The sequence below is a fragment of the Hemitrygon akajei genome, chromosome 10 (genome assembly GCF_048418815.1).
Source record: "Hemitrygon akajei chromosome 10, sHemAka1.3, whole genome shotgun sequence".
NCBI lineage: Eukaryota > Metazoa > Chordata > Chondrichthyes > Myliobatiformes > Dasyatidae > Hemitrygon > Hemitrygon akajei.
The window spans coordinates 127082931-127097758 of NC_133133.1; the positions used below are offsets into that span (position 1 = coordinate 127082931).

Here is a 14828-nt window from a genome sequence, read left to right on the forward strand (position 1 = left end):
ATCCCATCCACTCTGGTGACTTATCCAACTTGATGCTTTCCAAAAACTCCAGCATATCCTCTTCCTTAATATCTACATGCTCAAGCTTTTCAGTCCGCTGTAAGTCACCTTACAATCACAAAGATCCTTTTCAGTAGTGAATACTGAAACAAAGTATTCATTAAGTACCTCTGCTATCTCCTCCGGCTCCAAATACACACTTTTCCACTGTCACACTTGATTGGTCCAATTCTCTTACATCTTATCCTCTTGCTCTTCACATACTTGTAGAATGCCTTAGGGTTTTCACCAAGGTCTTCTCAAGGCCCCTTCTGGCTCTTGTAATTTCATTCTTAAGCTCCTTCCTGTTAGCTTTATAATCTTCTAGATCTCTATCATTACCTAACTTTTTGAACCTTTCATAAGCTCTTCTTTTCATCTTGACTAGATTTACAACAGCCTTTGTACACCACAGTTCCTGTACCCTACCATCCTTTCCCTGTCTCATTGGAACAAACCTATGCAGAACTCCATGCAAATATCCACGAACATTTGCCACATTTCTCCCGTACATTTCCCTGAGAACATCTGTTCCCAATTTATGCTTCCATTCCTGCCTGATTGCCTGATATTTCCTTACTCCAGTTAAACACTCTCCTAACTTGTCTCTTCCTATACCTCTCGAATGCTATGGTAAAGGAGATAGAATTGTGATCTCCAAAATGCTCTCCCACTGAGAGATCTGACACCTGACCAGGTTCATTTCTCAATACCAGATCAAGTACAGCCTCTCCTCTTATAGGCTTATCTGCATACTGTGTCAGGAAACCTTCCTGAACACACCTAACAAACTCCACCCCATTTAAACCCCTCGCTCTAGGGAGATGCCATTCGATATTTGGGAAATTAAAATCTCCAACCACAACATCCCCGTTATTATTACACCTTTCCAGGATCTGTCTCCCTATCTGCTCCTCAATGTCCCTGTTACTATTGTGTGCTCTACAAAAAAAACACCCAGTAGAGTTATTTGCCCCTTCCTGTTCCTAACTTCTACCCACAGAGATTCTGTAGACATTCCCTCCATAACTTCCTCCTTTTCTGCAGCCGTGACACTATCTCTGCCACAGTGCCATGCCCCCACCTCTTTTGCCCCCCTCCCTGTCCTTTCTGAAACATCGAAAGCCTGACACTTGAAGTAACCATTCCTTCCCGAGCCATCCAAGTCTCTGTAATGGCTACAACATCATAGCTCCAAGAACTGATCCACACTCTAGGTTATCTGCTTTGTTCATGATACTCCTTGCATTAAAATAGACACACCTCAAACCATTGGTCTGAATGAGTCCCTTCTCTATCACCTGCCTATCATCCCTCCTGCACCGTCTCCAAGCTTTCTCTATTTGTGAGCCAGCTGCCTCTTCCTCCTTCACTTCAGTTCAGTTCCCACCCCCCAGCAATTCTATTTTAAACTCTCCCCTAGGGAACTATTTAATAGTCTTTACAGGAGCAGGGTAAATGCTGTCCTTGACACTGGTACGTGCTTTCAGGCCTGTGCTATCTTTTGGCTGATGGGAGAGGGGAGAAGAATGTCTAGAGTGGGTGTGATCTTTGATTAGTGGGCTGCTTTATTGAGGCAGTGAGAAGTGTAGACAGGGTCCATGGGGGGGGGGGGGAGGCTAGTTTCTGATATGCTCAGCTGTGTCCACCACTCTGATTTTTCTAAGCTGTCATGTACTGCATCTATTCTGTCCTAGTCTGTGATGCATCCAGCTAGGATGCTCTCTATGGTCCAGCAATTAAAAATTGCTGAGGATTGATGGGGACATGCCAGATTTCTTTCACCTCCTGATGAAGTAGTTGTTGGTATGCTTTTTGCCTGTGATTAGGCTAGGATAGGCTATTGGTCATGTTCCCTCCTAGAACACATGGTTGACAGACAGGAACATTTACACAGCCCCCTTCCTGAAGTCAATGACATATTCTTTTGTCTTCCTGACTTGGGAGAAAACACATTACTATCCATCCTTTCCTTCTTGTACGCTGACTTGTTGTTGGGGCATGGTGTCATTTGCAAACTTGTAGTTGGAACAGAATCTGCACAGTCATGAGTGTAAATTTGTTCCTCCATTACACTTTCACTACTTGGCTTCTTGAATACACCAGTCATGTGAAAACATTATTTGGTTATTTTTATAAGAACACGAAATGGTAACAGGAATAGTTACTTGTTTCTTTGAGCTTACTTGAATAAATTCTGCACTTAACAAAAATTACTTCTCTCCCGTACTGAGTTACCTTAATCTGTACTATATTCCCACTATTTTAAACCCCTCTAATCCTTTGGACATGACTCGGCCCCTCTAACCCAATGAGCCTCACAAGGGCATCTGTTCCAGTTGTGACAGCTGCAAGACTGATATGCTCAGTTGTGTCCACCACTTTAAAAAATTCCCTTATTAATAAATCTAACATATCAATAGCCATCCATTAATCTGCCTTGTCTTTCTCATTCTTTGCTCACTGATGTACAGTGAGGAATTTAGAGCACTGATTTTGAGATCCTCATTAACTTTCCTAATCTGCCATTCTCCATGCCACTGGTACCAATGCACATCACATTGAATGCTTACTGCCTTTGCCCTGCAGAATTGTGTCCTCTGTGCTGCTTACGTCACCCAGGCTTCTTGACTTGTATCGCCTTATTCTGAGCTTTCTCAGTTTGTTTGACAGCCACTTTCTGCAACATATGCTACAGGGAAGTCCTTTCCTCATGCTTAGCGGAAATTTCACAAATAATACTATACCATTACATTTACTGAGGTTGGATGAATTTTTGGATACTGTAATGGGAAATTAAAGGTTATGGGATCATGCAGAAAAGGATGAACTTAATACAAGTGAGTTGAGGAGCAGGTATGAGAGACGATTGGGTGCCACTCTTGTGTTCTTCTGAAAACATGTTAGGGATTCTGAATTTAGTTTACAAGATGATTTTTGCTGGATGTACCTGCATTAAAGTGTTATATGAGATAACAGGACCCTGGAATGCAAATGAGTATGAAACATCTTAATCAAAAAATGTATCACATTTAATGAGTGAAACAATAATTAAACTATGACTGGTGAGAAGTCATTTATAACACGTATTTTATTTTTTAAAAATCTGCACTGCCTACTAATGGAAAATCATGCAGCTGGAAGTTCTTCTTTGGAGACTTTGCACAAGTAATTCCATTTCCTTTCATTAATTTCAGGGCAAAGCCAGATGAACCCAATCTCCTTGAGGATCCTAAGCTTCAGGAAATAGCACAGCGTCATAAGAAATCAGTAGCACAAGTAGGAACTTTTCTTGTTAAATTTCTGCGGCAGTGTCATATTCTAGCTTTTTGGTTCATTACATGTAGCTGTACTGTATGTACTATAATTTTATTTCAAATACAGTGGGACACATTGAGACCAGTACATTTTGGCCCAGTTGAGTGGCTGCCCCAGTTGGCTGAAGTTTCATGGAAATAGATAGAGGTACTAAAAAGACCAAGTACCGTTAAATACAATTTTTCTTTTCAGTTAAAATGAAATACAGAGCAAATTAAAACACTACCGCTACTATCACAGTACCTTAAAACTTTGTTTGTAAAGGTTATGATGGAGGAATTTGTGAAGTGTACATTGACATGTTCTTTTGACTGTTGATGAACAGAATCAGTGCAAACACCTGTGCAGCAAATGGACTGTCTTCATTGTCTACCTGCATGAAGCAGTGTTGTAATCCAGTAATTTCCTGGCATTCTGTGTAGTCAAGCTCAGGTTCAATTGTGTCATTCTCATCACTTTCCTAGTCTTCATGTTCCCCACTTGATGTTCCAATATAATGCTTTCAATGATTGCATCCTCCAAATCTTTATTTTCATTAGAACATTCAAGATGATTGTTGACGCCTTCAAATTCATTGTAGTTTCTAACTTGATGAAGTAGTGAAATCATTTCCTTTTCACTCCTGGTTATTTCTGGCATCTCTAAGCCTGAACACTTGAAACTACAGTGAGCAAAACAGTTCTGAATTGTCTTGCTGCTTATTTCTTTTTAACTTTTATTGAAATATTGTACTGCCTGTAAAAGGTTAAACTTTGCACTCACTTCCTTGGCTGTTGAAGATGTCATTGATTTTCTTCAAATTCTTTGAGAATGTGTTCACCAACTTTCTATAAATCAACTTCAAATTTTTTGATTCACATATCTATTGGCTGCACCAGGGATGTTGTATTGACATCAAATTCCAGATGGCTGTTTCTCAAACATTCTACATTGGGCTGTTTTGCGCATTTGTCAACAAGCAGAATTTTATTTAATTTCTGCTGTAGCTCCAAATCCCAACTCATCAACCATTTCTTAAATTTTGGAAGTCATCCACACATTCTGATTAGCATACTAATTGGGAAACTATCCACTCTTAGCCTCCTAAATGACTGAGGTTTAATGCTTTTCCCAAAAATCAACAATTTGTTTTTATCAGTTCCTGATATTTGAAGAACAGTTATGATCCATTGCTTTCTTTGAACCTGATAGTGTTGCATGTTTGTACTGAATCGACCACTGTGGCACTATAAAGAACTATTTCATTGTCATTGCAGATATTGTCTACATAAAATTATTGAATTAAGAGGTTTGTAGATTTCAATGTTTCTACACCTTGCAGCATCAGCACTACCTTTCTTGCCATGTGCTTTAATTTAATGTGCTGACATTCCATTTGGCAACCAGCCATCTGTTCCTTTAAATTCTTTGTGACCCAGCTTCTTAGCTACTCCCTCTGGCTTGTTTTTAACATTGGTCCAATCGACATGCACATCTTTTCCAGTTAAAATGGAAAAATAGTGAGGGCCTCCAACACCTGGATTCTTCACACATTATTTTTGGAATGCTCCCTGTTCTTTGTGTTATGCCCATCATTACAGTTTATCTTGCTGATCTATCAACCATGCAATAGTCACTCTCGGCACTCAGTTATCTCTGCCAGCCAACGATGAGTGGTGTTGGCTGGATGGGTTTTAATTTGGTCTAGGTAATTTTTTTCCCAGTTAGTGACCAATCTGTTTGTGCCATCTTGGCAAGAGTTTGAAACTTTTTTAAAGACAAAATTAAAAAGCAAATTATGAAAAATTGCTGCTATTTGAATCTGTGTCCATTCAAATGGATAACATAACAAAAGCATGGTGAAGTCTAACAGTGACACAAGCGCCAATGACTAACTGCTTCCTGCCTAAATAAGTGGCATTGTGTCCCAAATAAATGAAGGGAATCTTGGCTATTTTCTTGAGATAGTTTTCATTCTTTAAGTGTTGTCCGAAAGTAGTGGCTTCCCCTATTAACTGATGGCCCGATTAAGCAGAATCCACTGTTTGAGACTTTTTGATGTATTTGCTTTGTGACTTCTAGTTCAAAATATTAACTTCCGAAGAACTGAATCTTGATTTTCTTTAATATTTTATGATTATTCATTTATAAAAGCCATAATTCAAATCTCATTCTGCTCAGTTCACTAAAGAAGAGTTTCATAATTGGTTGGATAGGTTGGGTGAGTGTTTATTCTCCTTCCAGTACCTTACCTATTGATGTAAAAAGTTTGGAAGGATGGAAATCTGTTCTTTAATTTAGCATGTAACATGTTTCTTTACAGAAACTACCAGTTTCAGTGCTGTGCTTGGCAGTTTTGGTGTTCTGAGCCATAAACGGGTAGGTTCTGTCCTATAGTTGTCAGCAATGTGCTCAGGACCTTGACTAAAGCTGCTTTTTGCCCAATGGATGGATGCACAACCTTATGTTAACAATGCTTTCATAGTTCTTAATTTTGTTATATTGTGGTGTCCTACTATCCAAAGGGATTTTGGGGGCTGAATGGCAAATTTGGAGTTCTTGTGTACAGGCCCTCGTGTTAAAAGGCATTTCCAACACGACAGTTCAGCAGCAGCCTCTGTGACCTGGGTAGTTTCCTTTCAGTATAGGAAATCGAGGTTTGTCTGTCACTTCATTTGGAATCTCACTTCTGCACATAAATCACATGGTGGGGATTCCAAAACATTTGGGCAATAAAATCCACTCTACACTTAAGTAGCAAATCTGCAATTGTCATTAATGTTCTACAGCAGGCTATTGGCTTTAACTATAGAAGATTTGATTTCAGGTGTTGATCCGGTTCCAGGTTCAAAGAAGGCTGGTTGTAATTCCAAAGTCTGTCACTCCAGAACGAATTAAGAAAAACTTTCAGGTAAGTAAGATTTGAGGTATTGTGTTCTGTACATTTCCTGGCCTGTTTCCTCTTAACCTGTGTTGCAGTTCCCTGGGACACCTTCAACTACCCTTCCATTGCTTCAACCTGCTGAGAACTACTTAAAAGCAAGACCACACCCACTTTCTCTCTTATATTCTGCAGCCAGCACTACATCACCCTTTTTTCTCCCCCTTTAATTTAATAAATATTTTTTGTAATTCTTGTTGTGGCCTGACATCTGTGTTACTTCCTGAGAGTAGAGGTTGTAACATAATTGGGGCTTGTCCGACTTTTTTATTTTGAAAAGATGCAATGAATTTGTTTGCCCCCAAGATTTTTGAAGAGTACAGGCCTTTTATGTTCTCTTGTGGTGTGCTGTTGTTTAGCCATTTTTCTTCTTTTTGGTACAACTGCTGCTGGGTGAGTGTGGTTGTTTGAGTGCTGTTAAGTTAGCTAGTGCACAAGTATGCTGGTTAGAGAGGGAATGTGTTCCAGCTAAAGTGAGGAAATCAGTTTTTCCTATGGGTCACTCCATTGTTTTCACTGTATTCCTGGGTACAGACGTTCTCTGACAGGGTAAACATTTCAGAACTGCATGACCATAGGCTGATGGCTTATGCTTCCTGAAGTTTTGCTTTTAAAGTCGCTTCTTGTCTAGTACACCTCAGGGTCGGCGGTGGGTTTTTGACAGCCAAAGCGAGCTGGCGCTGGAGCAAGTGATTCATGTTTGATCAGTGGTGGTTTTCCTCACTTTTGGTTGGCCAGTTTGTTTAATTTTATTAATTTATTTCTTCCCCTTTATTCAGCCTCGTAGTTTGAAAGGGTTGGTTTGTAGCCTCTGGCAGCAAAGGGGGGAGTGGGGGAAGGAGACTGTGGAATACTCCAGAAGTAAGGGGAGCCAAAAAAGAGGTGCATCAAGTGAAAGACCCGATGTAACAGGGGACAACAAGTTGAGGAAAATGGGTGACTTGGAGGAATTTATAGTTCTGTGTAAAATTAAAGGTCAGAAGGAAGGGGAAGGAGGATTTAGAGCCCTTAATCCTTTGAAAGTGGCAGCAGCATTAGGGAACCAAATAGGTAAAGGATTCCAGGCCAAGATTTTGTATAATGGATTGCTGAAAATTTGTTGCAAAGATGTTGCAAAGTTGGAATATAGCAGTGCTAAAACGGTGGGAAAATTGGTTGTGAAAGTGGAGTGTATTACTCCGAAAGAAAGGAAGGGAGTGGGGGGGGGGGGGGGGGGGTAGTGTATGGTATTTGGTCTGGCGTGACTGAAAACGAAATTTTGGACAATATTAAAGGTGGTTGAGTGATTGAAGCTAAGCGATTAAAATTGAGAAAAGGAGGTGATTGGGATTCTCCTGTCCTACAGGTTTTTGCAGGTGATGTTCTTCCAACTAGAGTCTATCTTGGGAGCACGTCTTATCAAGTTAGAGAATATATTAGACCTCCCTTGCGCTGTCATAATTGCCATAGATTTGGACACGTTGCTGGTTCGTGTCAAGGTAAAAGAAGACGTGTGAAATGACGAGAGGATCACGATATTAAAGTGTGTAAGGCAGCGGCACTGAAATGCAGTAACTGTGGAGGGGACCACGTAGCGGCGTTCAGAAGATGTGAGTATTTTATTAAGGCAAAGCAGATTCAGGTTGTTAGTAACCAACAAAAAATATCATGTGCTGAGGCAGTAAAGGAAGTTAATAGAGAGCAAAGGATAAGCAAAGAAAAGATTGGAATGATGGGGAGTCAGCACACTCTATGTTCTCCAATTATGGGTTCCTTCAGACATGTTGTTGATGACTAAAGAGTCTTTTTTGGTGTTTGTTGTTGTCGGGGCTAAAACTGCAACCGAGAGGTCGGATATGATAAAGTAATTGTTGGAGCTGCAGAGAGATTCCTTGATATGAAATAGGTTTTACCAGAAAGATTACCTGAGTATATGACAGACAGATGATCACTGAATACTTCCCAGTTGTCAGGGTCAGAGAGTATGGAAGAGCTTTATGTGGATGAAGAAGCCGATAATTAGTATTTGGATGTTATTAATATTACAATGGAATGCAAGAAGCTTAATTGCAAATGGTTAAGAATTTAAAAGGTTTGTTGGGATTTTTAAAGATAAGCCTGATTTGATGAGGTTAAAGCCTCATTTAGATTTTGTGATCCCTAGTTATGATAGATTGAGAGCTGACGGAACGGGTAAATCTGGTGCAGGGTGCGCAACTTTCATAAAAACAGGACTTCAGTTTAAAAGACTTGATTTTAAATCTAACCTTGAAATTGTGGCTGTGCAAGTTTGGCGCCCTCGTGGTCAAACAACTTTGATTAACTTCTGTAATCCATGTAATATGATGTTATCAGATTTTGATGGAATTATGAATAAGGCGAGATCCCCAGTAATCTGGGTTGGAGATTTCAATGTCCATAATCCTATGTGGGGTAGTGAAAGTAAAGATAGTAATGGAGCGGTGGTAGAGGAGATTCTAGATAAATACAACGTGGTACTTCTAAACGATGGAAGTCCTACAAGATTTAATATTGTAAAGAATACTTGTAGTCACTTAGACTTATCAATCAGTTCCTCAAACTTAGCCAGGATTGGGGACTGGGCTTGTTACGTACCCCGTAACTGGGTGTCAGACCAGCAGAGATAGAAGTATTCGTTGGAGTCTGGTGGTACTATATTTAAAGGTGTATATTAATAAAAATAAGCAAAACCATATCAATAATGCAAATATACATATAACACAAGGTAGCAGAAATAAACCTAAAAGTGTAGGAATAATAATAATAATCAATAATAAACAAGCTCTATCGATGTCTAGGGGTAAATAAATTGTCATAGAATATAAAGTTCAGTTCAGTTCATGAGTGTTGAGGTAGTTATGCTTGTTGAGTTGTAATCGTTGGAGAGAGAGAGAGAGAGAGAGAGAGAGAGAGAGAGAGAGAGAGAGAGAGAGAGAGAGAGATATGTAACAGCTACAGCAGCCAAACCTTCCTTTGCTTTTTTAATCCGTCGTATCGTTGTGGCCATTCAGTTATGACCCCTCTGGTCTTCTGCTAGACCGTTCTTCTATGGTGGACTTGTCACTCTGGTATGAGTGGACACACACACAAGTCCCCACCGGCCCTGCTTTAACACTATGAGCTTTACTGACCGATCTCCTGGTTCGGTCTCCGAAGCCCCCACCTTTCTGTGGGTTCCAACACTCAATCAGTGTCCACTGGTGTGTCTGAAGGGTGTCTCTCCAGACCTGTCTTTTATCCCTACTCACGGGGACTCAGCTATCAATCACTCCTGAATGACTGTGTCCATCAAATCAGGCCACTCCTTCAGTCCACTGAGGAATGTTTATGAGCAAACTATTGTCCTTGCAGTGAAACAGTAAATAATTCAAAAAAAAGGAGTCACAATACGGTTAATCAGCAATTTCCCCCTCTCTCTTATCTGTCGCAGATGTTCTTGCTGGTTTTTCGTCTCTCTTTCTCATGGTCAGCATAACAACAGTAATAGTTTGTGGTTCTCAGGAGGGGGAGTTCGGAATGGTTAACCCTTCACCCCATTGTCCATCAGGTCTGTTCATCACTCATAACAGGCTATTATGGACAGGTACAAACTAGGAAGTGATCACTATCCTATATTATGTAGATTTGGTAGAAATTTGATAGTAGAAGTTGAGGAGAGGGCTGCTAGGTATAATTTTTCATTGGCCTGTTGGGATGAGTACCAGGAGAAAGCTGTAGATATAATAGAAGAGATTGATAGCAAGAGCTCCATAGACAAGTGGAGTGAATCCCTCTGTTCTATAATTCATAAAGTTGCTCAGTTGACTATTCTGCTATGGAATGTTCCTAAGGCTCGAGCATTAGTTCCATGGTGGAATAAAAATTGTGATACAGCAGTAAGAAACAGAAATAGAGCTTACAGGAAATTAAGAAAGTACCCAGTGTTAGATAATGATATGGAGTATAAAAAGGAAAGAGCAGTAGCAAGGAGAGTAATTAAAAATGCAAAGAGGGAAAGTTGGAGAAGATTTTGTGGAACCCTGGGCCCTGAGACACCTACAAAGCAGCTATGGATGATCATTCACAGAATGTCAGGGATGTATAGAAAACCATCTATCCCAGCTTTGCTGGAAGGAGATAATGAAGCTGTAACTGACAAGGAAAAGGCTGATATGTTTGTAGAGGGGTTCCAAGCATTACACAGTTCTGGAGAGCCAGGTGATTTGAGAAAGGAAATTATGTTAAAGGAAAATTGGAAATTGGACAGGAGTTTGGATGATAACAGCTCCATGAATTTGTTTTTCTCCCTTCAGGAATTGTAGGAAGCTGTCCAATCAGGTTCAAACACTTCTCCTGGTAGGGATGGACTTTTATGAATTGCTTAAGCACTTAGATGACTCTGTATTAATAGAAATGCTAGCTTTGTTTAATTCAGTGTGGAAAGAAGGAAAATTACCAGTAGAATGGAAGCATGCAGTGGTAGTTCCAGTTTTAAAGCCAGGTAAAGACGTGTCTAGTCCTAGTTCATATCAGCCTATAGCTTTGTAAAACTATGGAATGAATGGTCACCAACAGACTTGTTTATTTTTTTAGAAAATAAGAGACGTTTTGCTGCCTATCAAAATGGTTTTAGAACTGGAAGATCAACAATGGAATCTGTTGCCCTTTTAGATCATGATATTAAAAAAGTGTTTCAAAATGGAGAAGTAATGGTAAGTGCATTTCTAGATATTGAAAGAGCATATGACTCACTATGGAAGGATGGTTTATTAATTAAACTCTATGATGCAGGAATTGGAGGTAGAATGTTTAATTAGATCAAAGATTTTCTTAAGGAAAGGACAATTTAAGTAAGAATAGACAGAACAAGCTCCAAGTCAGTTAAAATAGATAATGGTACCCCTCAAGGAAGCTTCATTAGTCCAGTTCTTTTTAATGTCATGATAAACGACGTCTTTGAGCAGGTAGGGACAGGATTTGGCAAATCGTTGTTCGCTGACGATGGTGCAATTTGGAAAAGAGGAAGAAACGTCAGGTATATATTAAAGCAGGTACAAAAGGCTTTAAGATCAGTTGAAAACTGGGCAAATAAATGGGGTTTCAGGATTTCTGCTTCTAAGTCCAAATATATGATTTTTGGCCTTAGAAGAAAGATTCCTGATTGCGAATTGTGTCTATATGATTCTCCATTAGAAAGAGTCAAGGTATTCAAGTTTTTAGGTGTCTGGTTTGATGAGACTTACTTGGAGGGTTCATATAGATAAAACAATTGGAAAGTGTGAGAAAGTTTTAAATGTTATGAGAAGTATTGCTGGATGTGATGGGGAGCAGGACAGGAAACTATGTACTTAATATACCTAGCTATGATTAGATCAGTAATTGATTATGGCTGTATTGCTTATGGTTCCGATGCTACGACAGTGCATGGAAAATTAGACACTGTGCGGTCCAAAGCACTTAGACTCTGTTGTGGAGCTTTCAGAACAACATCAGTCCCTGCATTATAGGTGGAGATGGGAGAAGCACCTCTACATTTAAGATGAGTTAAGTTGGGCCTGCAGTATTGGGCAAAAGCTGCCAGATGAAGTTGTACATTTAAGAAAAACTTGGACAGGTACATGGATGAGAGGGGTTTGGAGGGATATGGCCCAGGTGCAGGTCAGTGGGACTAGGCAGAAAAATGGTTCGGCACAGCCAAGAAGGGCCAAAAGGCCTGTTTCTGTGCTGTCATGTTCTATGGTTCTATGGCTTCAATCACAGCTGTCCATCAAAATGTCTTTTGCAGGAGACATCGGAGCACCAAAGTAAAATTAAAAGATATCCATTTTTAGATTTGGTTAATATCTGGGTTGTGAAATTGAAACTGATTGAGGAAGACATAGCTGACCAAATTTGTTTGCCACCCGTTCCTTTTTGGCTTTTGCCAGAACCAGAAGTAGACCTATTCCTCCTTTTTCAGCTTCAAGGAAGCAGAGCAATTTCAACAGCGATCGTAAATGAATATTTAAATAATAAATGGGGATCTTATATGAAGATTTTTACAGATGGCTCAGTGGACCCAGAGAGCAGTAAGGCAGGATTTGGGATGTACGTGTCTCAACTTGGAGTTGAGATTGGTCACTAGGTTTCAGATGGTGTTTTTGTCTTTGCAACAGAATTATTAGCAATCCTCTGGACCTTATGGTGTGTAGAAGACTCTCGGCCATGCAGGGTTGTCATCTGTTCGGATTCTGCTGCTGCCTTAGAGGCTATAAAAGGGAATAAATCAAAAGCTCGTCCTGACATAGTTATTGAGATTCCCTTAGTTTTGTTTAGAGTAGGGAAGATGGGTTGTGAAGTCAGATTTACATGGATACCTGGGCATGCTGGGGTGGAGGGAAATGAAATTGTGGATGGCATTGCAAAGTCTTCCTTACAGAGTGGGCAAGTAGGAATTAGAATACCCCTAGGCAGAGCAGAATTGAGAAGTAAGATTAAAAAAAGGTATAGAGAAGCAATGGCAGGAGGATTGGAAAAATGAATTAAAGGGAAGGCATTTCTTTTCTAGTCACCTGCTAGTTGAAAAGGTCTCAGACTCTTTAAATCATAGAGATATGGTGAAATTAACAAGACTTAGGTTGGGGCATTGTGGGCTAAACTATTACTTAAAGATAATAGGAAGACATCCTACTGGATTATGTGACTGTGGTAGTCCAGAGACAGTTCAGCATGTTTTGCTGAGATGTAGTGATATAAAATTGAAAGAAGCATATTGTTCAAGAGCAACACGAGTGAATCTGCAGATGCTGGAAATAAATAAAAACCCAAAATGCTGGCAGAACTCAGCAGGCCTGACAGCATCTATGGGAGGAGGTAGTGACGACGTTTCGGGCCGAAACCCTTCATCAGGAGGTTGTCTGACTTAAATGTATTTTGTTTTTCTATTAAATCTTTGTTTGGCCACCAAGAGAACCACCATCTGATTGAAAAGTTTATTATTCTGTTTCTAAGTGCGACTAGTTTATATTTGAGAATTTGAGTTTCTTGAAACTCTGTAATTAATTGTACATCCTGCAGAGGACAGTAATACACCTAGATGCATCTAAACTGCCGGAGCTAGAAGAACACCTCAGAAGGTAAGTAGGATTGCTCATTTGATTCTTAAATCTGTACTTCTTTTGGTTAGATTAGCACTCAATAGTCATACTCACTTTGCAGTGTGTGGTGGTGGGGGGGGGGGTGGGGAATGAGAGAAAGCTTAAGTGAATTAGTTAAGTTGGGTGAGTTAAAGTGACTAAATTTTAGGCATTTTTGTGGTGGGTCCATGATTGGCTTTGATGAAGTTCTACCTAGTACCTAGTTCCTGAAGTTCTAAACTAGTACCCTGAGTTTTGTTAATTAGGATGACTGGCAGTCTCCATTGAAGAATTGTGATGCTTGTCTGGGGTGGGTAATCCATTCTATGCTACTCTGGTATTTGAGTGGTAACATCTAGTTTTATTTTTGTAAATGTGGTCTTAACGGCTATTTTCTAGAGAGCAGAATTTGCCACATTCTGTATCTAGATAGCTGCGCCCTGGGCCCTCGTGTGTGTTGCGTACACAGTGTTGCTTTGTAATAAATGCCACAATTGTGTGTTTGTGCTTATCTCTATACTTGTCAGTACTTTTAGTGTATGGAAACTTTTAAATATGGCATCTGTTGAAGTGTTCATTAAAGCTCCTTCTGAGGAGCTGCTTGAGCAGTTTACAAAAGATCAACTTTTGCAGCTGGCTTCTGATTACAAAATTGAGCTTACCAACACTGAAAATGGTTGAACGGAGTATAAAAATTGTCATCAGGTAGCACTGGGGTTCTTTAAGCTAGCGCAACCCCCCCCCCCACCCCACCCTGGTGCCAAACATTATCCTTTGTCAGAGGCTGGCATTGAGTTGAGGCTAAATGAGATAGATAGTGCCACAAGAGAAACAGTTAGCAGACAGGCACGTGGAACACCAACAGCATTTAGAACATGAGTGTTTCCTTATGGAGTTGTAGTTTAAGAAGTCTCATAGCAAAATCCTTCTGTATTTCATGTAGGTAGCCATTGTAAGTAAGTTCCATTTGCAGAGAAGGATGCCGAAGTACTTCTCTCATTTTGAATGTGTGGCTACCACTTCAAAGTAGCTGAAACGTGGGTAAAGGCCAGGAAGCCTACTCCACTCCAAGCACTGAAAAGAGCTCAGATTATGATGGGATCAGAGTGGCTTTCTTGAAATCTTGTGAATTGGTTCCTGAGTCTTGTCGGCAACACTTTATTCGCTATAGTAAGCTTGACGGGAAAGCATGTTGAGTTTGTCGGGGATGTGGGCGGGGAGTCTGCTTGACCAGCGGTGTTTAATTTCTATTTGAGTTAAAGAACAACGTGGTTAACTCTTCATGCTTGAGGAATTGAAGAGCTGTCTGCCTGATGTTGCATCTGTTTGTCTAAATGAGCAAAAGGCATCAACCCTTGAGCAAGCTGCCATATTGGAAGATGAGAATGTCTTCACCCACAAAGTCAGTGTTACCTGTAAACAGTATGCTGGGTGCAGGCCTATCTTATCAAGCACTA

General features: G+C 40.1%; 1 protein-coding gene across 1 annotated transcript in view; it reads left to right on the top strand.

The window, feature by feature from the left end:
• The window catches only part of LOC140734021 (aldo-keto reductase family 1 member B1-like), a 57131-nt gene extending 43079 nt beyond the window's left edge, over positions 1-14052 (top strand). Inside the window, exons 2-5 of the mRNA XM_073057600.1 lie at positions 3237-3318; positions 6164-6247; positions 13313-13371; positions 13899-14052. Coding sequence (XP_072913701.1) covers positions 3237-3318; positions 6164-6247; positions 13313-13371; positions 13899-14052 — 379 coding nt within the window. The remainder of the gene's footprint in view (positions 1-3236; positions 3319-6163; positions 6248-13312; positions 13372-13898) is intronic.
• The last annotated feature ends 776 nt before the right edge of the window (positions 14053-14828 follow it).